The sequence below is a fragment of the Anabas testudineus genome, chromosome 16 (assembly GCF_900324465.2).
Source record: "Anabas testudineus chromosome 16, fAnaTes1.2, whole genome shotgun sequence".
NCBI classification, from domain to species: Eukaryota; Metazoa; Chordata; class Actinopteri; order Anabantiformes; family Anabantidae; genus Anabas; species Anabas testudineus.
The window spans coordinates 11,022,454-11,044,703 of record NC_046625.1 but is presented as its reverse complement, the minus strand read 5'-3'; the positions used below and the strand labels follow the sequence as shown (position 1 = coordinate 11,044,703).

Genomic DNA, 22,250 nt, shown 5'->3' with positions numbered 1-22,250 from the left:
TGTAAGTTTGAGAGATGTGGAATTAATCTGCAACAATGAGCTCAAGTCACTATACGAAGCGTCATTAGCACAATGAGCAGTGGTGCAGTGACAATGACACGTCGCTGTTACAGCTCTCTCTATTGTGACAGTGAATTACCCTGCTATTATGCTGTGAAATCATTTTGTATTCATGTCAAAGGCTCAGAGAGAGTGAATTAAATAAATAGCTCACCAAGTCAAAGATCAATAACATAACATATCTCTAAATGTGTTGGGCTTTAAGCAACAGAAAGCATGTTAGGCTGTGTTGGGTACTATAAGAGATGAGGATCATGTCTGATATAGTATCCAGAGGATTATTGTACTGCAACACCGAAGAATAAAGCCAATACAACTGGCAGTCATGCAGAAAAATCCTCACACAAAGACTCTGCAAAACACACACAAAGGCATACACTCTAAGGCAAGGAAACATGAATACTTGAATACTTGAAAAAACATGACAAGCATGCACAAAACATAGCATCACTGTTCAGTGCACATACATTTGTACACGGAAATGTATTTAAAATCCATCGGGTCAAGTATCCACCAAACTCAAAACAGGATAATAAATACAGGGTGAACCAAATGGTATAAAAGGTAAATGAAGAGCAAAAATAAATCATAGAATACAGTGTGATCATGTACTCCTGAATGGACAACATCAACATTAATGCAAAAGCATTACAAGTTGTCACGAAATGTATTTTTGAGGATGCCATCACGGTAAGTGCATCTTCGTGTTTATGTGTCGTTGCTGCAGTACATTGCGTCTGCAAGTGGGGTAGCACAGTATGTGTGTTCGGCCGTATGCACCATATGTGTGTACGTATAGTGTTACAGAATGGAGGATGCTGCACAATAGAAAGAGTATACTGCATTTCAGGATCTGGTTGCAGTAGTTGATACATCTAAAGGCTGCTGAGCTTGACTAGTCAGGGATGTCACAGCTAAATTTAGAAAGTGTTGCTAGTATCATTGCAGCAGCGCCTGTGGGACAATGTCAAAACGTATCAGGGAAACCACTGTACACATAGAGTATTTCTGTTGGTTTTCCAACAGAATTATAATGAATGTAACGGATTAACTAAATACTCAGTGAAAATGCAAAAGAAAGATAAACAATCACATGCTAATGAAAAATAATCACAGGCTTATGAAAGACTAGACACATCGTGGTTTTAATATAAAGGTTTTATTTTGAAAATACTGTAAGTATCTTTTGCATAAGTGGTAGAAATAAAGACACATTCAGCTCAGAGTCCTTCAGTGTATCCTTGATAGCGGAGCTCAGTATGATGAGACTGAAAAAAGTGTTGAACTGGACAGACATTAAAGTGTACTTCAGAGTGTTATAGAGCTTGTCGATTAACTGCATGAAAAGTATTGTGGACTGTTAAAAAAAATGTGAATATGATGGTTTGAACATTTGCAAATAACAAAAGATACTTGAAAAGTGAAAAAGAATGCAGTTAAATTTCTGGTTCCCCATCATCTACGATGCATCTGCATTGGAGCCAGAACTGCGCTCACTAATGGCGTTGGCCACGTAGCCGATTAGAGTGAAGTATTCCTGGAAGCTGACCTTTCCATCGCTGTTCTCGTCCAGTCCCCGCTGCATCTCCTTAACGGCAGAGGCGCTGTCTGTATCCTGAACGCGAAGGGATGGATAGAAGCAAACAGTGAAAACTGTTAACATGACATCCAAAAAAAAAAAAAAAAAAACAACAACAAAGAAACATTTCTAATATGCTGATGGATGATTTGGTTCCAAAGCAGAGAGAGGTTATGTGGGGTCTTACCTCCATCACACCACCAAGCTGTTTCTTTACCAGTTTCTGGAAGGCTTTCCCGTCTAGATTCTCCTTCCCTCTGGCAGAAGTAAGAAATGTGGTCACGATTGTTTTAATGGCTGACTCCATATCTAAAGAGAGAAAGGCAAGGACAAAAGGCGGAGAGCAGACTTGAGTGTGGGCACTGGAAGGGAGAGATATGGCTGTATCTTAGAAACTCAGGCGTCATCCCGTTAGGTTACTAACTGCAAGCTTTTTTTACACTGACAGCTCCCAGGAAATGTATTGAAATTAAAATGTGTTTACACCAGTCCTTGGGTGGATGAGTGCATCATTTGTTTTGGCTATATGAAATAGAAATATACATAAAAATCTTGGAATACTTGCAAACAGCTGACTGATGATTTAAAATATATGTCAAGAATATTCAATATTTGATTCAGTAAGTTTCTGAATTGACATTTAGGTCACAAACATGCTCCGTTGTCAGAGGGACAAATGCAGTTCTTTGGTGTTTGGTAATTAACAGCTTTAAGTTGTGTTTAAATTTGATACCTGTATACATGTCCCCGAACATAAACATGTGAGAAAGGTGAGACACCCAAGTGATGTCAGCATACAAGAAGAGAAGAGTAAACAGGGAGAGAGGACAGGACCGGGCCTTAAGCTCTCTGAGGTAAACAGAGCGAGAGAGAGAGGGAGTGAAGAGGAGGGTAGTCTCTGAGGTAAACACGAAGGGAACTGTGATCTCTGACAGTGGACATCTGATCCCCTGAAGCCAGTGGGAGGCCACAGGGTCACATTACTGCTTGCTGTCCATCTGCTGCAGCATACCTCCAAACGCAGCATAGGAATATACTCATACTGCGCATGTCTTTGCAATTTTCAGCTGCAAACATTACTTAAGCAGTCAACAAGCACCAATACAAAGGTGACTAACTGAGTCTTAATGTGAACAGTTAATGCTGCTGTAGTGAGAATCTATAAGGATCAAATGAATCAAAGTTTTGATTCATACCACTCATCGATTTTACTACTTGGACTCTGCATTTGATCAGATGCCAAGATTAGTTTAAAAATAATAGCTGGGTATCACTTAACAGCAGCAGATGCTAATTCACACACACACATACAAACTTTGTAGATTGTAAGTTTTGCACACAGGAAGAGTGTTAAAGGGCACAATGAGCACTTCATCCACCGATCCACTTATTAGATTAGCATCTATTGGGACTTTTTCATAGAACATTTTGACACATCACCGTAGGGAAAGCGTCAACATCAATGAAATGAGTGTTGGCAGACTTCCATTTAGCTGCTGCCTCACTGTCACGTTGTCATGACTTACTGGGACACTTGAATAAAACAAGCATCATTAATGTTATTAGTAAGAGAACTGTGCTTTTCCTGCCAAGACAAAAGCCTATTGTGTCAGAAAGTGATGCATAAATTCAACAGAGGAGCTACTCATAGGGGAAAAGACTCATAGAAGTTATGTTTTGTGATTAGAGAGCAGCAGGGAGTTGTATATACGGTTTTACATCTTTTTGCTTTCTTCAAGAATACATTAAAAATAAATAAAAAGAAACTGAGCTGCTCAAAGCCGCAACAAATTAAAACTGTATGTAAGAGTATACAGCTGTTATGTATTATGAAAAGAAGAGAAATAACTGATAAAAGAATTGTGTGTATGCACAAAACAATACATTATTATATTACACTATGTAAACTGCAGACAGTTTACAGACAGCTGTGCCTGTAGGTACAGACAGACTTTAGCAACCTAACGTGTGCAGACAATAGTTGGCCAACTCAGGGTCTCTCTGGGCTTCTGCCCCCATTTAGTTTTCTGTTTTGCAGTAAACATGATTTCCAAGGTCACTGCTCAAATTAAAAGGTCTGAATAAATGCTGCAGTAAAGTTGATGAGCATCACAGCAGGGTGGGGTGGGACCTTGCTGCATGATTATCAGGACGCCTTGGAAGCTGCCACGAGTCAGCGCCGGCCACAGGACAGGTAATGATGATGATGACGGGTTGATGTGGAGGAAATGTAAAAGCTGGTAAATCTCCCACCTCAGTGCTCAAACGATGCACCTATGTAGACGGCCAACACATAAACGCATACACTGATACAAATAGGCAGAGCGAAAGACAGAAGGACACGCACCCAAATCTAAAGGAGGACGGCACGGTTCGGGACTTCTGCATTAACCTAATTACTGGGTGAGTGAGAGCCGGCGCCCGAAACCTGGATTCTGTTTCATGTCTTCCTGCACATGCATGAATACACACATACACAACTCTTTCCTACATACAGCTAAGCATGTGTCATCAGCATGCGGTCCATCATTAATTAATGGGTTACTATAACTGTCCCGGCACCTTCCAAACACCCTCCACACGACGAACATCAGCACAGGAGCAGGCCCGTTGTCTCTATCCAGGCCACCGTCCACTGACAGCTCCTCCAAGTGTAATGACAGCTACACAGGGCAAATGGGCAAAACTAGAGACATCAGGGCCACAGAGTTACAAATAGGTAAAAAAGGAACAGGTAGTAGGATTTCTCTGATAAGAACAACAGGTGACCTTCCTGAGAGTGTGTGCCCCGTACACTTGAAGCTCCCATTCAGCTCCTCAACACATGTAATCTATTCAGAGCGTGGAGGTTGGAATTACAATGACTCAAGTATAATGAATGTTTGTGTGAGGTCCAGTACATTGTTTTATTTTCAAGGCTGCTCTTTTTTGTGGCTCCCGGACTCTTTTCTGGTTCTTTACTGGAAATTTGCACCGTACACATACTAATCCTGCGGTTCGTAATCCCGCTGGCGTGAGATAAATGTGTGTTTGTGTTATGATCAGGTTGTGCGTGATATTTTTCTTTTTTCTAATATCAGATATGTAATTCTCAATGATTGCCAATTAAAAAAATATTCAAGGATTAGAGGAATGCCTGGAAAAAATGTAATTGTTACACTGTCTTCATATTTCTTTGTGCTCTGTTTGTTTTATCTATTGGCCTAATTTTGTAGAAGTCTATGTTACAACTTTTCATGCTGCAGTTTCCACACATTATCATAAAAATGCTCCTTGCACAATAGTGGAATGTGTGGCATGTTGTGGCATTAGTGTCTCTGTGACCTGAATGCTGCAAATAAAAAGAAGAACCCCTGAGTCAACATGTTTTTCATATGCTGTAGTATTTGAATGTTGCCTCTAAATCCAATGAGATAAAGAAAGATCACTGAGGCTGGCCTGAGTGTTGAAACTCGCTTTAAGGCTTGACGAGTACAAACCAGTTTTCTTGTGAGGCCCACCCAATCCACCCGTCACCAATTTGACCGCTTTACACAAGCTGATCGAGAATGTCGGTGTAATCTGTCAGTGACATCCCACACTGAGAGTCAACTCATGCGATGACCACAGGGCCGCACAGGGCACCGTGCTGCGCTGTCATCCAATAGTTCATGAACATTGATTACTCCGAGTGACCGATCAGCTCCACCCTGCTCGTGTTGTTTGCACCAAGTGTGACTGACTCACTTCCTCCATGAGTCTGTTACCTGTCATCACCCAGGTCGGTATTTCTCCGCCGCGTCATTAACTACACCGGGTTAAAGCCACCCGAGTCTCGCTACCGGAGTCTTATCAAAGCATCAATAATTAAGACAGATAAGAGCAACATGTGAACACGTTACAATGATCCCAGCGTGATTGAACTGGTCATACTGCGAGGCGGTAACAGCCACGGCGCATGACAAACTGCAGAGCGCCGTGCGTAATGGAGATGTCGGGCTTGCCCGTGTCCCACATTTAAATTTAGCTCTAACTAATTTTGACAATTTGTAGAGCAACCAGAGGCAGGACTGACACGCAGCAAATGAATAAGTAAACGTTACTCGAGCCTCCGGTTTCTCTGGACGTGTAAAGAGATTCGGGTTAGATTACCAAGGAGAACCCGATCCCTGTGGCCACCCAAGCTTGGTAATGACAATGGAGATGCTCGCAAATGATACAAAATTGATGACACAGGGGAGGAAACGGGCTAAACAGACCATTTGTAGTAGCCTATAAAACAGTATGAATTCACGAGAAAAGGAACAAAATGAACTGCGCTGTGCAGCCACCAAAGAGAGCTGAGAACAATCAGAGAAAAAAAAAAAAGGATAATGATCAGAAAATGATCCGAAAAAGAGAGAAACTCACCGTTAGGACAGAGAACAAAAGGCAAGAAAACCAACTGAGCTACTGCGCTCCTTCTTACTCAGAGATCCTCCTCTTCAGTTGTGGGCTAGATTAAGCAGTGACACATATCTTTTCCGTGATTTACCTTCTCACTCCAGCCAAAGTTTTTTTTTTTTCTTTCATTGTCATAGGGCGTGTGCCTGGGAAGAGAAGGAATGTGCAAAGAGGCGCAGCTCGAGCAACACAACACTTTTCAGCAACACACTTTGTTTTTTTGTTGTTTTTTATTTAAACAAACATTTCCGTTGTTCAAGCAAACAAAGCAGGTCTTTATAATGCGGTTGCATTCATGTTTTTCATTTCGTTTCGCGCTGTCATTTGCACAATTTCTGCTCTGGATTGCGTTTTCCTGGGAACGCGCTTTCCTCGCAACGTGTAGGAACAAGCGCACGCTCCTGTCTGAGTGCGCGTTTGTTCGAAGATTTCCCAACAGACGGATGGATTCAAGCCACACCCTGAAACTTAACTCACTTGTGCAAAGAATGGAAAGACAGTGTTCACTAGAGAGCAACAAGATGACAAACGAGGGGCGGGCAGCAAAGAACACACACACACACACACACACACACACACACACACACACACACACACACACACACACACATGGGTTGTGTTGCGTTTGGATTTTTATTTCCACATATTAAACAGAAAGCTCTTCTCTGCCAGCACCACGCCTCCGTTTGTGTAGAGAATCAAACAAGCAAATACATAATGCTCACTCACACACACACACACACACACACACACACACACACACACACACTCATTAACTGCTGCGTAGGCCTTGTTATCTACTCTAATTTCTTTATTTGTCACTATCTACTGCCTCACCCTGACCCTAACCATCACAACATCCCTTCTCACTGGCTGAAATCTCCTCCTGCTCCTCACTGTGCGTGCTTGGCCTGGTTTTAATACTGCTGAAATTGTTTCACATTGAGTGTGCACCAAGCTGGCAGATGCTGCTGAGAGAACGGGGTGAAAATAGAAGCAGGCAACTGATAGAAACACAGCCTGTGCTGTTGGAACACACTTTAGGGTGTTTTCCATTTGGCTGATATGTTCTCTTTTTTTTTAACACTGCACACAGACAAGTCAGTAACACACACAGAGCTTTGACTGAGCATCTTTAAACACCGTACTGGATGTGGCATATTCAGAAAATAATGACAGTGGATGATATTATTTGTCATATGTGTGATTGGAGGGGAGAAAGGCAAGCCTGTTCCACTACACTTAACAAATTAATGCAACATCAGCAGAGGTTTGGCACAAGGATCATTGGCTGTGTCACCATCTAGTGGTTATTGTGTTTATTTCAATTCCTCCTGCAAGTAGAAACATGGAATTTTCCACACTTGGAAAATGTAGCTCTGTATCCTTTGTTAAGCCTCAGGAACTCCTACTTTCTGCCGTTATGTTCTGGTTAAACAACCAAGAGTGAAAGTGTGACTGTGACTTTGAGGAGCAGCAAATCGGTGTCCGACGACAAACTAATTCCTTATGTGAAGCATAAAAGATGAAACATTAAATGTACAGTTAAGTCCTGTCCCTTCGTGATGTGTAAGCTCTTATTCCTGTCAAGAGTAAAACAGTCTAATATAGTCAAGTTCTGCTGTTTGACTCATGAGTACAGCAAGATCGCATTAAAAACTGCCACGTACAAGAACACAAGTAGCCTCTTGAAGACAAGTATGACTAACACTTAATTATATGGTCACAGTAAAAAGGGCAAATGTGGCATTCAGATGATACCAATTCAATATGAATCCGCCCTCATAAGAAAACCTTTGCCTGGCATGCGCAGAGGTCTGGAGCAAACTTAGAAAATCTTTCTGACGGTTCTGTAATGATTACAGTTCTTCATCAAAGTCTACGACTCCAAACAGATGCCTTCTTGTGAAATTGCAAAAAATGAGTTATCACACAGTGCATGTGTTTTGTTCAGCCAGAGTTTTCAGACATATTCTGTGTACAAGCAAAGTGACTGGAAATGAAGTAATGTGCTAGTATTTATAGTAATGAAGGACTATGTGACCTAGTGCAACAGTGTGACTTGTTGATGTGTTTTACAGATACAGAGGCTAAATCAGCCTTTGGCCACTCACGTTATGCTGTGAATAGGACCTCAGTAGAGCAAATGATTTCTGATAAGAGTTGATTCAGATTAAAATATATTATAAAACATATATAAATAAGAACATTTAAAAATTGTCTTGTTTTCTGCATAAATTTTTAATAAAATGTGTGTGATCTGATCTTCATCTTGAACAAATATAATGTGCCTAAGATAATAACACATCTTTGAGAACAACCATAAAAACCTCATAGTTCTAGTGGAAAGTATGTGAACCCCAGGAATTATTAACTTGTTGATCCTGGGCAGCAATAAACTCTACCTGCACATTGTTCAGGAGGAATTTTAGCCCATTCTTCCTGCAGAACTGTTTTAGCTCTGTCATATTCTTTGGATGCATTGTTTTTTTTTAGTAAGCAGCTGGTTCCTTCGTTCACATACTTTTTCCACTATCACTTCGAGGTTTCTATGGTTGTTCTCAATAAAGACATGTAAGATCAGAATTTCTTTGTGTTATTATTGTAGGTACATCATATTTCTTTGACTTAGATGAAGATCAGATATGTTCTATATAAATTCACAAATTTATGCAGAAAACCACATAATTCCAAAAGGTTCACATACAACATGCAAACAATACAGACTCACTAACTGCGTGTGGGCAAGTTGTGAGCAAGTCTTTCTGGTTTTCTGGTTCTCCTTGAGAAGAAACTAAATTATTCTCTGATTTCACTCTGTATTTTTACAGCTTTTGTTTTCTGTGCACTATTTGTTGTACCCAGTCAAAATGTAAACCATGTGTCACAAACACCACTAACCTCTTTTCCATTATGTGATTGCATTTTTAGATTCGACTTCAGTGTGTAATTAGTCTCTGGCAGAATTTATGGATTCCTGGCTCAGTCACCTCATTCAGCAAGAACTCAAACTGGCAATCCGATTTAAGATGGGTTAAATGTGCTACAATATGTGTGCACAAACTGTTTAAGTTCATGCCAATGCAACAGCCTCACGTTTCCTTTGCGAAAGTGTGGGTAAGACGGCTGTAGGGAACAAAAGGAAAGTAGTAAATCAGGTATAATTATACAGACAGTGCTGCAAAAACTTTTGAGAATGAGACACTTGGGTTCACCTCAGAAAATTCATATTATTGAAGCTGAGCCAATCTGACAGGATGAGCACAACTGGCAAATTAGGGAGGCCGTTAGCACTAACAAGCACAAAGACTTTATCATCCAAACATCCCCACGCCTAGTTTACTTGTCTTGGCTGTATGCTGCACACCAACACACACCTATCCCCATACACCTGAAACAGCAATCTACAGTTCTCCTCCTCCTGCTCCCTCAGCCATCATTGAGGTTGCAGCGGCCAGTAACAAAGTAAATAGTTTACACAGAGGACTGAAAAGCTGTGGTACTGCAATACATCCGGTAAACATCAGGGATTTCTATGAGACAGTTATGCTAGTTGTCTAATGATTGATGCTGCAGGTCTATTTGTGTCTAGGGATGAGTCTTTATTTCAAAACATCATTTATCATTCTCTCATTTTTTGATTAGCTCAAAAAATAATTGGGGAAAACTGAGAGGTCTTTAAAGGCATACGGCAATAAGGTAATGTCATGATTTACAGCATCTCCTTTCACACACTTTATAGTTATTCAGTACAGAGAATTGTACATTATGGACCTCTGTATGGAACTTTATTTTTACAGTCAGCAGGAAATTGATAATAAATCATTAAATGACGGTTTATATTCTTTGAAGTTTGTCCTCTTTGCACCACAACATGAATTTGAAGTGAATGAGTAAAGTCAAGACTTTCAGCTTCAATTCAAGGGGGTTGACTAAAGTGTAGCATTAACCATTTAAGAATTACAACAATTTTCTTACACACATCCCAGATTTTGTGAGATCATATATATAAATAAATAAGGCAAAAATGGCTGACAAGCAGCTGCATGGCCCTGTCTGGCCTGTTCCCTTATTACTCAATGACTAATCTTTAACAGGCCATTAAAGCCTGGAGGTGGTTCTGAGTGTTACATTTGTAGATGCTCACTGGAACCCCCAACATGAGGTCCAAGGAGGGTCTATGGAAATGAAGGGAGACATAGTTAGGATGAAAAAAAAAGCAGAGAGAGCAGAAACATTGGGAGTGACCAAAACAACAGTATTACAAAAAAAGAAAATGAACTGTCAGCTCAGCAAAGGCCTGAACAACCACTCTTCAGGAGGTAGGTGTGTTAGTCAAAGTCTACAATGAATAAGAGGCTTCACAACAAGATGCAAAACACTGATAACAAGCAAGGACAGAAAGACCAGATTAGACTTTAAAAAGCCCGACCAGGTCTGGAATAAAATTCCTTCTTCTGATGATAAGAATGAAAACATATGGAGAATAAAAGGTACAGTCCATGATGCAAAACATACCACATCGCCTGTCAAACAGGGCTGCTAATGGAACCATTCATTTGTGTTTATTGACCTGGCTGTTGATAAAAAGTATCAACATACACGGAGTGAATTCAGTGTATGGGCAGAAGTAAATCCAACAAGACCAAATTCAGATGACCTGCAAACAAAGACCTGTAGGGAGCAATGTTTAAATTTGTGAGTAAAAAGGAGACAAAATGCAAAGTCTTCATCACATCAGCGCACCAAATTTATTTAAATATAGGCAAATATAAACACCCTAAAAATTCTCTATGCTGCCATAAAGCCCACCGTAACCATGGTTCTGCATTGTTATCATTTACATTTCAGAAGCTTACATGTTAATAGATAACCTGCCACGATAGCCTTTATCAAATAAACAAACATTACATTCATAATAAAATTAGAATAAAGGACATTTTAGTGCACAACATGAGTTTTGTACCTGAAAAAACAAAAGACATAGGTGCTCAACATGTCAATATGTCATGTGCCCACAATTTCCTTATTATTTATTATTATTTCTGCATCATTCTTACATAATTAATGAATTATGTACAAACATTCAAAACCAAGTCAACGCAGATTTCTCTAACTTTAAATAAAATTATAAGCACATGTATTTCAACCGTTCACGTTTCCTCCACCATTTATACAAAATGTTTACGACATGAAGGTAGTCTGACATAAAAGTCAGGCTAAAGCAATTCATACATAAGAATGTTGTACTGTGTTGTAGGTGATCAGTCAATAGGTAGACTTTAACGGAGCGTAGTGCGGTTTGTGCAGGAAGATGTGGAGTGTGTACTGTTTATTCTAGAGATAAGCAGAGCAACATTCAGCTCATTCCACTACACAAAGAGAGAAAATTAACACTGTCTACAGAAATGACTTTGACACTTTCACACATTCATGATTAGCTGCAGGTGCTCAGTGAGAAATAAAAAGCTACATCTGGGCTATTAGAGCATTTTCTATGGAAACAAAGACTAGCTAATTTATGCATTATGCTTTTCTAGTGTATCTTGTCTCTTAACTTCTTCTTCCCACCTAAACATTACCTGACTCAGATGCAAGTCTTGTCTCTACCAGTGTGAGCTAATAAAGTGTGCACCTGTAAAATACTAAACTTCCCAAACAGTGAATGGTGTAACAGGACCCTGTAACAGGATGATAAATGTATTCTTTTAAGCATTTGTGGTCCAATAAGACGTGTTCCCTTTGAATAACCCCTCGTCCTCCACGACTCGCACTAGTTGCTTTTGACAGATCCATCAATTCTTTCACTTCAGCCACGTCCTCGCCCGCTCTCCTTCCTCCACTCGCCTTTGATTCTCTCCTCCTTCTCTCCAGCTTGTGCTGCTGAAAACTTTTTCAGGACTTCTCTTTCAAACTCCTCCATTTCTTCCTCTATGGCACTATCCTCCTCCTCCTCTTCATCCTCATCTCCTTCCACCATGTGTTCCAAAATATCACTAACATCCTCCACAAAATCCTGAAAACTCATCTGGTCATGGACAAATACTCCACCTTTGAAAAACTCGGTGGTTAGCTTCTTGAGCTCCTCTGTGACAGCAGCCTCCACTCCGGTCTCTTCTGCCTTGGCCAAGTAATTTTGGAGAATCGCCTCGAACTCAGGTAAGGGAACAGGGGACAGCCCCTCAGCCTGAGCGCAGGTCTCCAGTGAGCTGCAGTGCTGTGGTGGTTTGTGGTTGTGATGGAGGCGGTCTCTCTGCTGGACCCAGTACTCCGGTTGTTCCAGGGAGGGTCTGCGGTGTGTGTGAGGAGGCTTCCTGTCTCCCCACACATGCTCTTCATTGTGGTCATGATGCTTATTACCAGTAAATTTGTGCTCATCTTTTTGCTGTTTTTTCCACCCTCCTTGTCTTTTCTCTTTCTCTCTACCCCTCTTCCATTCTTCTTCTTCTTCTCTCTTTTCCCACTGTTTCCTCTCACCCTTCCACTTCCATTCCTTGTCATCTTTTGCATTTTTACTCTTCCACTCTTTTTCACTCCATTGCTTCCTCTCATTCTTCTCCCTCCTTTCTTTCCCATGATGCTCACTGTCCTGCCACTGTTTCCTTTCACCCTTTACTTTCCCTTCTTTATCCTGATTTTTGGTCTTCCACTCTTTCTTCTCTCCTTTCTCCTTCCAATCTTTTTTCTCCCATTTCTCTTTGCCACTTTCCTTTGAGCCATCTTTCACTTTCTTCCACTCCTTTCCTCCCTTCCATTCCTCATTGCCTCTGTGCTTCACTTTATAGTCATTTCCTCCTTTCCAATCCTTTTTCTCCTCCTTATCCCTCAATTGTTTGCCTTCATACACTTTGTGCTTTGCCTTTTTCCACTCTTTTTCCTCCTGCAGTTCCTGTCTTTCACTTTTCTCAATCCATTCTTTCTTCCCTTCCCTAGTCTTCCATGGCTTTCCTTCATCACCTCTGCTGGCTTTTTCTTTCTCCTTCCACTGTTTTGTCTCATCATTGTGATTCTTCTGCTTACCTTCCTTATCTTGCTTCTTGTCAAACTTTCCCTGCTCGTGTTTTCCTGTTTTCCTTTCAGTTTTACCTACCTCTTTGCGATCCCTTTTCTGTCCTTCTTTCCATTCAGATTTTTCTATCTCTTTCCAGTCCTTCTTCTCACCAGTGTCATACTTATCCCTCTTTCTATCTTTCTGCTTTTCCTTCTGTTCTTCCCCTGGTTTCCTTGCTTGTTTTTCAGTAGTTCCAGCAGTCCCCTGCTTGGTGTCCTCTGTCTGGCCACTTGGGGGGGATGTTGTGGGCTTCACAGATGCTTCAGTTGCTTCACTGGCTGCTGAAAAAAAAAACACAAGTCGTCATTACAACTACAAAGAAGGGAAGTGAGCACTCAAGTAAGAAAAGAGAAGAATAAAACACTTTCTCCACTGTCCTTTTCTATCTAGTAACTATCATCCTTACAGTTTCTACCCTCCTCCATATCCCTTCCCTTCCTCTGTTCCTTTGTACCTGGAGAGAGTTTTAATTCAGTCTCAGTGGATCTCAGTGTTTCTAGTTCTTTCTGTAGGGCCGAGACAGACTCCAGCTCTCTCTTCATCCTCTCGTTTTCTTTACGAAGGACAGAGAAAGATGCCATCTCTGTCTTCAACCTACTGTTTTCCTTCTCCAATTCCTCCAGTTGCAGCCGCTCCTTTTCTCCCACTGCTGCCTGTCCCCTGGCTACTTTTAGTTCTTCTTTCTGTGCCTGTTTAAAGAAAAAGAACAGGAAAGAAGGTCTTGTGAGAATTTTACACAGTCAGCGAGATGGTGATGGTGACACACACACACACACACACACACACACACACACACACACACACACACACACACACACACACACACACACACACACACACACACACACACACACACACACACACACACACACACACACACACAATGAGAGAGACAGAATGGAGTCACACCTGAAGTTGGGCTTGTAGCACTGAAATCTGCTGGTTCCCTTCAGCTAACTTATTTAGTATCTCTGTACTGTCAGCGTCTACTGGGGCTGGAGGAACATCTGGATTAAGCCACTCCTGTCAACACAGTACAACACAATGTCAAGATGGATGACTTCTCAGAATTACTTTTGCCAGACAGAGTAGTGGAGACATAACAACAGTATGTGTTGATGAGATGGAAAAGGACTAAAAACCAGAGCAGCACAGTTGGTAGACAATAGAAGTAATGTTGCCAGCATTGTGGGTGGTCTCCTACCGTGCATATCGCACAAAAAAAAAATTCATGTGGTGGTACTCATTGTGCTTGTACACAACATGGCATACATAATGAATAAATGTGAGACAAGACAGAACACAGAACAGAGAAAGAAAATGATGTCAAACTGACCTGTTTAACTGGTACTTCTGAATCTTTCAGCTCCCTTGTACCATAGTCACTGTCTGCAAATTATTTTACAAAGATTAATGTTGATGTGCATAATACATCACACTCCTCCACATATTATTGATCAATATGATGCCCCAACAAACCAAAATCAAGGCAATGAAATGTGCATTCCTCAGCTGAATAAAGGTACATGGTACAGTATGTATTGCATAGTTTAATTAAAAATCACAATGAAGTTTCACGCACAATATATTGCTGGTTGAAAGCCTTGTATTTCAGAGTCAACGTTTTTTTCCATCTGCTACGCTTTTGTATTGCGCTTGCTAAAGAAAATTAATAAATCCCTAGTCAAACAACGTGTCTAGAAAAAGTCACAGTGCCATGCAAAAGGTATAAATCATGTTTGCACAAAGCATAAAAGCATGCAGCCCTTAAAACTTAGCTTTTAAAAAGCGTAAGTTGCAACAACAGTTTATTTCTGCATGCACACTCATGCAGAAACACATGCTGTGAGCAAGAAAACATTCATTCATATGAACGACATACCCTCATCCAGGTCCGTGAACAAACCTGTAGGTATAATACACCTCAGTCTCAGAGAGCCCTGCCAGCACCACTTTGTCATCTCATTTATCATCACCTGAATATCTTAAAAGCAATCTAAATAACAAAACAAAAACTGTCTCAACAGGTCCTATGATGATACCTACCTGATAAAAAGATTGTGCCGAGGCCCAACAGAATCACAGCACCCAGAATGCACTTGTTCACAGAGAACCCACTGTCTTCCTCTCGCCTTGGCAGCCGAAACTCTTCATCTGCTTCTTCTTCCTCCTCTGTCCTTCCGATCCGCTCCAGAGCTGCTAAGCGAGACCTCCTCCTCACCTCTGGCTCTCCCTGCTCTTCTGTCTTCTCCTCACCCACTTCAGAATCCACAGGGGAGTCTGGAGCAGTGGAAGTGAAGAATATGAAAAGCTCTAGTTAAAGTATATTTGAACAATTATGTCTCAATTTGCAGTTTGATCTATTTAATGAGTACCGCCCCCAGGACGTAAGGGGTTAAAACAGCAGATCATTTCCTTTGTAGGTATTCATCATTGTATTATTTTAAAACAAAGTTGTTACACATTATTGAGCATACATTTGCTCTTGAACTGATGTTAGACAGTACATTGCGCTGTAAGCGATCTGATGCTGTGATATGAAACAAATCTTTATTGAATCTGCTGTGCTTGTTATGCTGGTTAATTTGCTCCATTGCCACTCCTTAATCTTTATTAAACTGCTTTAATAATGCTTAAAACCTGAATAAACAGAATGGGAAGTGACTCAAATGCTTCATTTGTTTTAACTTCTGGCACCTTGATAAAACCGTGTTTAAAAGTTTCCAGACCATTCAAAGGTCATTTTATTCTTAAAAATCAATGGTATTATAAATGGGCACTGTAAAGAACTCATTAACATTGAACTCTAGTTGTTAAACAAATGGTACGAGAAAGAAATGCACAACAGAGCAAAATGACTCATTTTTAAATGCTGTAGTGAGCTGCAGACCAAATGCACCAGAGTGTGGGGTAAAAAAAATAAAATAAAAAATAAATAAAAATCACTTTACAGATCAGAGTCCCTCTGAAGCCAATTTACTTGTGCAGGATGTCATGCAAATAAAAATGTCTCTATCACATCATGCTCCCCTGCTCATACCAACCACAGGCTCTCCAGACAACCTCCTGGCCCAGATACTGAACAAGTCCATAACCACCTGGTCCACCAAGTACACTTCAAACCCAAACAGTGCTTAATCTCCAAAAATAGAAAGGACATGATACAGGCTTTCATGTGATGATCTTTGCTATGTACATACAAATAATAAAACTGATGCTTAGATTAAAGTAAGTATTAATGCAATGAACGGTCGCTTGTCAATTGTTCCTACCTGCCTGTTTCCCTAAGTCAGTTGTCCTTGTAGACAGGTCTGACCCCTTCCCTTCCTGTTGTAGCTCCTCTCCATTTTGCAAATGAAGTGTTCCTTCCTCTGTGAGTCTCTCTTCGTCCTGCCTAAACTCCCCGCCTTCCAGAGTATCTGTGCTCAGCAGCGAGACTGGGGTTTCATCAGGAGAGGTGCTTATGTGGGTGTAAGAGTCAGAGAATGAATCAGGGTCAGGACTAGATTGTGTCAGGCCCTCAGGAAGGCCCTCTGAGTGGCTGAGTGCATCACAGACGTCCAAAGAGGTGGGAACAGAAGCATCAGTGACAGTGGTAGGTCCAGAGATGTGTTGCTCTGGGCTTGAGTCTCCACTTAGCTGTGCTGCTGCTTCTTCTGATACCTGTGCATAAGAATCATGTATTTAAAGTCCCTTAACGTGCAACACAGTCACTCAAATGTTTCACGGTTTTCTTTATTTTAATCATTTGTGGTGATGGTGTTTGTGACTCTGCATTTTGAAAAACTGCCTCTGTTAAAGCTCTTGCTTTCCTTTGTTTGTCAAAGTTCTCAAAATAGAAACCCTATGTTGATCCTTGGCAAAGTTGAACATAATTTTAAAACTCAATAAAAACTGCAGCCTGGTAACAGTTGGAATGATTCATTTTCCATATATGGCTACTTAGTTTGAAGAGCAATAATGTGGCCGCACACTCTTGCCTAATAAAGAAAATAATAAACAATAAAATACATCTGGTTAAATGCACATATTCTAGTAACTCAGAAATAAATATTCACCCACAACTATAATAATAGAAAGAAACAGCCTTTGTAAGACTTCATATTCATCTCTCCAGGGTTACAAATATTACATGACAGAAAGCGATGTGCATTGCTGTCTTACCACTTGACCCTCCACAGGGGACCTCTCAGCAGGCTGGTCTGCCCCAGGGCCTGGTCATCAAACAAAGAGACAAGAGGAGAAACCTTTATAGCATTACAGTGCTTTCACACCTACAGGCTTTGGTTCACTTAATTCAAACACTATTTCGTTCTCCCTCTTGATTCAGTTTGTTCCCTATGAGGTGAACACAGTAATTGCAGTTGGGCATGGACAAATGAAAAATCACACCAAGACGATTTAGTGAACTCTGTTACGGTCCTCCAAGTTTGTCCACTCAAAACATGATGCAGGATGAATCGCAAACAATATGGAGGTACAGTGAGGAGGTACAGTGCCTCACAGACATGTTGTTGGATGACTGTGCAAATAATAAAATGTAATAAACAATCACCAACCTGAGTTAACCTAAATTGCAATTTTTTTAACAACAACAACTCAGTCCACAACACAGGATGTTGTTCTTCTATTTAAAATCGTTGTCCCTGTTGCAGACATCTGACCAATAAGTGGAAATGACATTCCTGCAGGGTTTGAACAGATTCGTTTTGGTGTTCTGGAATTTTTCTCTGTATGAAAAGAAACCAAACCAAGGGGAAAATGCTAAAGTATTAAAGGTGGTGGTGACGTGGTCTATTATGTTTCTCTTCTCCCTCACTAATAATAAAACAAGGCAAAAGAAAAAAGTAGGCAGAAATACAAAAAAAAAAAAAACTATAATATTTTTATTGTGTGTTAGATAAATGTTTTTTATGTTACATACGCATAACCACAATTCAATTACTATTCTCAGATTTGTTGTGACAAGCACCTGCTGTAGATATAATGGTTTCCTCATGGTGTTCTGTCCCCTCTGCCAGAGGCCTCAGGGTTTCAGCAACAGTCTCCTTAACAAACAAGCAAACATCACACAGTTAAACGATACAAACACGTCAGATTTCTCATTTTACACAGACATTATAGCAATCTGGTCTAATTTATACATAGTCCATATTTTGATTGCTTCTGAGTGCTAGTATTGAATAAGCATTGCTGCCTTGCACAACTGCTGAAGTGCCACTGAACAAGGCATTCTTATTACAAAAACCTATTTCTTATTCAGGTGACCTGAAATGAAATCAACTGGGAGAAGGAGTTTTCTTTTTTAAAAATACATTTTCATTGAGGTCATGCAAAGTGACTTCACATATTCCTATGCTCTTTACAGAGCGGCGATACCTCAGGAGTGAGGATGGTCCAGCTGTTGTTAGCACTGCTGCCACCAGACATGGCCCCCTGGAGCCTGTGCCTGTCTCCTGCAACACAAGAAAAACAAAGAGCCAATAACATGATTAACAGTGATTAATAATCCCAACATAGAGCCTAAATTTATAAAAATGCCAGACTAGGAAACAGAGGATTTTGGTTTGTTACTAGTGCACTTACTGAAGCAACAGCTCACAACCACAAGTGAGCAGGTGTATTGTACATTGATGCCTCAGACTAGTCCACAATTAAGGAGACAGTGTGAGTTCTGCTGCTTTAAGACATTTACATGCTGTTTACACATGCACAGGATTTGAATACAAGCCTTTCATGTGTAGCCTCACCCTTTCCACCAATAAAGGATCTACTGTACACTGTTGCCAACACACTGTTGTGTGTCTAGGAAGTTCAATTTCCTGGGAGCCTTCAGTTCCTTATTAGTAGTTTGTGTATGCTGTGGACCTTTTGATCACCCTGGCTTTTGACTAGCTGAGAAATGTTTTGGCTAAAGACATGGGTAACTAAGGCCGGCACTATTCTGGAGATACAGGCAGGAAAATGGGCTGTCCATTTCAAAGCAAGCAAAGCAACTGATTACTTGAATAGATGCCTATAAACTAGCAAATTTTAACTGTTTATTCTAAACAATGTCTGCACATCGCATAGGAATAAAACTTGGTGGAATAATTTATTTCCAACCTTCCTCTCAAGTAATATTTAACTAACAAAACTTAGTAAAACAGTAAAACAAATTTCAGTTTTACTGCCTGGTCAGATGTGTCAGGCATGTCATGTTTATAAAGTCTAACCTTTCAAACAGCAGAGGACATCATAACCATGATGCATATTTATTACGTGTAGTCTGGCTTTGTTCAGTAAATGCTGAAAGAACAAACCACTTAAGTTAACACCACACTGTCTGGGTAATGACACACTTCACTCCCCAAATTCAATTCTCTTCCTGCTCTGCAATTTAGGTCTCCTAATCGAGTGCTTCCCAAGAGAAGCCCACTGAATCTAGCCTAGGGCCCAAGGAGCATTGTGGGGTGGCTATAGTGGAATGGCTTAAATAGATAGCAGCTAAATATAGCCACCAAGAGATTGAGTACAGACAAGACGAGGGAGCATACGGAAGATGGTAATGGGGACCCATCAGAGCAAGTAATGCATTTTAAGGACAGTTTTTAAAGGATTGTGCCGAGTGCACTACACAGCTGCAGGCTTGTAACAGAGAAAAACACATTTAACTGCCTTCTGGTCTGGTTTTACTCTGATGTTTTGGAGTAATGGGGAACTTAACCTTTAAAGCTGGATCTCTTGGAGTCTGGGTTACAACCTACTGTACCTTAACTTTGCATATTTAATTTTACAGATACTTTATACCCTGGCTGATATCAGTTTAAAAACATCTCTTCAAACGTCCTGCTGTTTTTGGTTATGGCTGCAGAGATAATCTTATTATCTCGGTTTCTGACCAAAAAAGGTAAAAAGAATAAAGCGGCCATTAGGACAGCGATGGTACTGTCAAGCACCATGACAGAGATTGTTCACAGCAGTTTATATATACACACATACACACACACACACACACACACACACACACACACACACAGCAGAGGCCACTTCAGAGTTTGTTTACCGAGTGTTTTGAGTGAAGACGATGACAGGAAATGTCAAATGGCGATGGACAAAAGCAAAAAGGACGCTTAAAACCGCGTTTAACTTAAAAAAGAAAAAGACTTCTTAAACCGGTTGACGGTCGGTGTGAATCAGGTTTAAATAAAACTGCTACAAAGTATAAACCTGCACTAGAATTTAGATAAATAGCAGTAAAATATGTAACTCTGCAGTTGGACAGTCGGTCGAGCAAACAGGAAAGAGTGAGTCGTCGTCGAAATGGAAAAACAAACAAACACAACTGCACTTGTTACTTTTTAACAAACCACTTGTGAGATACGCGCATGTTAATGAAAGGCCACTCTTACCGTGTCCGCCGCTTCACTTCACACCTCACAGCTTCTCTTGGAAACGACGAACACTTCTTCTTCCATCCAACTTGGGAACTTGGATGATGCCTCCAGAACTTGCACGATCTCACGCTCTTGTCGTCCAATCACGGGTGGCGTTTGCCCTGAGCCCGCCTCCCATCGTCCAGCTCGACCAATAGCAACGCGGCGTCACTGCACTTCACCAGGAAGGCTTGCAGGTGATTGACACACGCAGGTGAAGGCGAGTGTGTAAAATATACATCTTGAATTGTTCTTTATCTCCAGTCCTCGTGTTTTAACGCTGGGAGTCCACAGTCGTATGAATACAACAGCTTGTAAACGTAATCCACCGTCTTTCTCATTAACTAAAACAAATCCTGCAATTGTTTTAAGGCATGCTGCATGCACACATTATCAAAAAAAAAAACAACACAGCCTTTAAATCTCATAAAAGCCACGTAAATGCCCCTCTTTTAGATGCTCGGCAGGCTATAACTATCAAACAAATCAAAACAAAATAAATAAAAATGCAGACATAAATGTAACTTTTTTTTTCTATTCATTAGTTTCTTTATTTATTGCCACACCAGTTTGTGTTGTACAGTGAGCATCAGTGATGCCATTACTCAAGATCTCAGATCAGCAGGAAATTTCTGAACCAGTCCCATAATTTGTAGTGTCTGAAAATGTGCAAGTTTGTTTCCTGGGAGGCCAAGACGAGCATCCTATAGACCCAGAAAAAGCACAGATGATCTTTTTAGTGTATTAAGACACTATTGCATCTTCTCCTCAGCTATTGAGTTAACATAAATAAATAAAGATGTGCTTAGTTTGTTGTCATATGCAGTGAGACTAATACTTGCCAATACTTCGCCAGCACTGCTGTTCAAACACTCCACTTCTGATGAAATAAAAGCTGGTTGAAATTACACTATAGAAGCCAAAGGAGAACCCAGAAAAATCAATGTTTGACCACTTGATCTACTCTCTCAGTCTATCAGTCCAGGATCTCTTTGATGCACCAGCAGCAGAGGAGGAAATAGAGGCACTCCTTGACTGACTGGATGAAACCATAGGCAAAGTTTCCTCCCAGGAAGTTCTTGCCTTGTCCCAGACCCATGGCCATGTCCCGCAGGTGCTGTCCCAGAGAGGAGGAAGGCATGGCCTGGGGAAGAGGACGCTGGGGGTGCATGGCTCTGGAGACGAAGGGGAGCGATGAGGAAGAGGCAAAAAAAGAATGAATTTGATGAGACGAGATGGGAAGCTAGGTTTGAAAAATGAGACTGGTCTGATCTTGTCCAACTGGTCTGCTCCATATTCCTGGCACAGTTAGCTCTGCTACTTATAACCTCCTATACAAACTGCAGGCTGTCTCCATTCACATCCTGCTTTTTCTAGACTCTTCCCTGCTTTCAAACATCCGCTGATTGATTAGACCTTGTTTACCTTTGCTGTGCATTGTTCCCCTCTGTTGAATAGTACCCCCACACAGACTCTAATAACCCCTGACTCAGCCCCTTACTGTTAGAGCCTCATCTGTTCACAAACAGGAGAGTTCCAGTAGCTCCGATACACCCCCTTCTCCCCACTACATCCCACTCTTTGTTCAGGACAGTATGTGACAGGCAATCATACGTTCTAGCAACGAGTGCTGTGTCGTTTCATTTTCCTGTGTTGTTCAAAGTACAAAAAGTGTACTTTTATAGAAAAATGAAAGGTATGCAAAACATTTACCAAACAGATA

At 40.8% G+C, this 22,250-nt stretch overlaps 3 protein-coding genes across 7 annotated transcripts; all 3 read right to left on the bottom strand.

Annotated features, from left to right (window-relative positions):
- Window positions 1–1,200: 1,200 nt before the first annotated feature.
- si:ch211-105c13.3 (uncharacterized protein LOC325758 homolog) lies at window positions 1,201–6,183 on the bottom strand. Its single transcript, XM_026373212.1, has 3 exons — window positions 6,029–6,183; window positions 1,827–1,948; window positions 1,201–1,675 (listed from the first exon to the last, which is right to left on the bottom strand). The coding sequence occupies exons 2-3, from the start codon at window positions 1,944–1,946 to the stop codon at window positions 1,520–1,522; spliced, it is 276 nt and encodes a 91-aa protein (XP_026228997.1). The 5' UTR covers window positions 1,947–1,948; window positions 6,029–6,183; the 3' UTR covers window positions 1,201–1,519.
- A 4,604-nt stretch (window positions 6,184–10,787) lies between these two features.
- pbxip1b (pre-B-cell leukemia homeobox interacting protein 1b) lies at window positions 10,788–20,601 on the bottom strand. 5 transcript variants are annotated; one of them, XM_026372076.1, is made up of 11 exons: window positions 20,504–20,601; window positions 18,492–18,568; window positions 18,085–18,160; window positions 17,277–17,326; window positions 16,385–16,775; window positions 15,159–15,392; window positions 14,995–15,018; window positions 14,449–14,501; window positions 14,022–14,135; window positions 13,567–13,801; window positions 10,788–13,393 (listed from the first exon to the last, which is right to left on the bottom strand). In XM_026372076.1, exons 2-11 carry the CDS (start codon window positions 18,540–18,542, stop codon window positions 11,871–11,873), a joined length of 2,751 nt encoding a protein of 916 aa, XP_026227861.1. In that variant the 5' UTR covers window positions 18,543–18,568; window positions 20,504–20,601; the 3' UTR covers window positions 10,788–11,870. The 5 variants fall into 5 exon arrangements, with proteins under 5 accessions (XP_026227861.1, XP_026227862.1, XP_026227864.1 ...); XM_026372077.1 differs by having other exon boundaries at window positions 10,788–13,390; XM_026372079.1 differs by having other exon boundaries at window positions 13,711–13,801.
- An 824-nt stretch (window positions 20,602–21,425) lies between these two features.
- On the bottom strand, window positions 21,426–22,238 carry lenep (lens epithelial protein). Its single transcript, XM_026372656.1, has one exon. It carries the CDS (start codon window positions 21,696–21,698, stop codon window positions 21,504–21,506), a length of 195 nt encoding a protein of 64 aa, XP_026228441.1. The 5' UTR covers window positions 21,699–22,238; the 3' UTR covers window positions 21,426–21,503.
- Between the last annotated feature and the right edge of the window lie 12 nt (window positions 22,239–22,250).

Coding starts and splice junctions, on each gene's coding strand:
- pbxip1b (XM_026372076.1), bottom strand. CDS start 18,542: ATGTCTGGTGGCAGCAGTGCTAACAACAGCTGGACCATCCTCACTCCT. Junction 15,393..16,384: donor TGACTTAGGGAAACAGGCAG/GTAGGAACAATT, acceptor CCACTGCTCCAG/ACTCCCCTGTGGATTCTGAA. Junction 15,019..15,158: donor CGGCACAATCTTTTTATCAG/GTAGGTATCATC, acceptor TTATACCTACAG/GTTTGTTCACGGACCTGGAT.
- si:ch211-105c13.3 (XM_026373212.1), bottom strand. CDS start 1,946: ATGGAGTCAGCCATTAAAACAATCGTGACCACATTTCTTACTTCTGCC. Junction 1,676..1,826: donor AGCTTGGTGGTGTGATGGAG/GTAAGACCCCAC, acceptor CTTCGCGTTCAG/GATACAGACAGCGCCTCTGC.
- lenep (XM_026372656.1), bottom strand. CDS start 21,698: ATGCACCCCCAGCGTCCTCTTCCCCAGGCCATGCCTTCCTCCTCTCTG.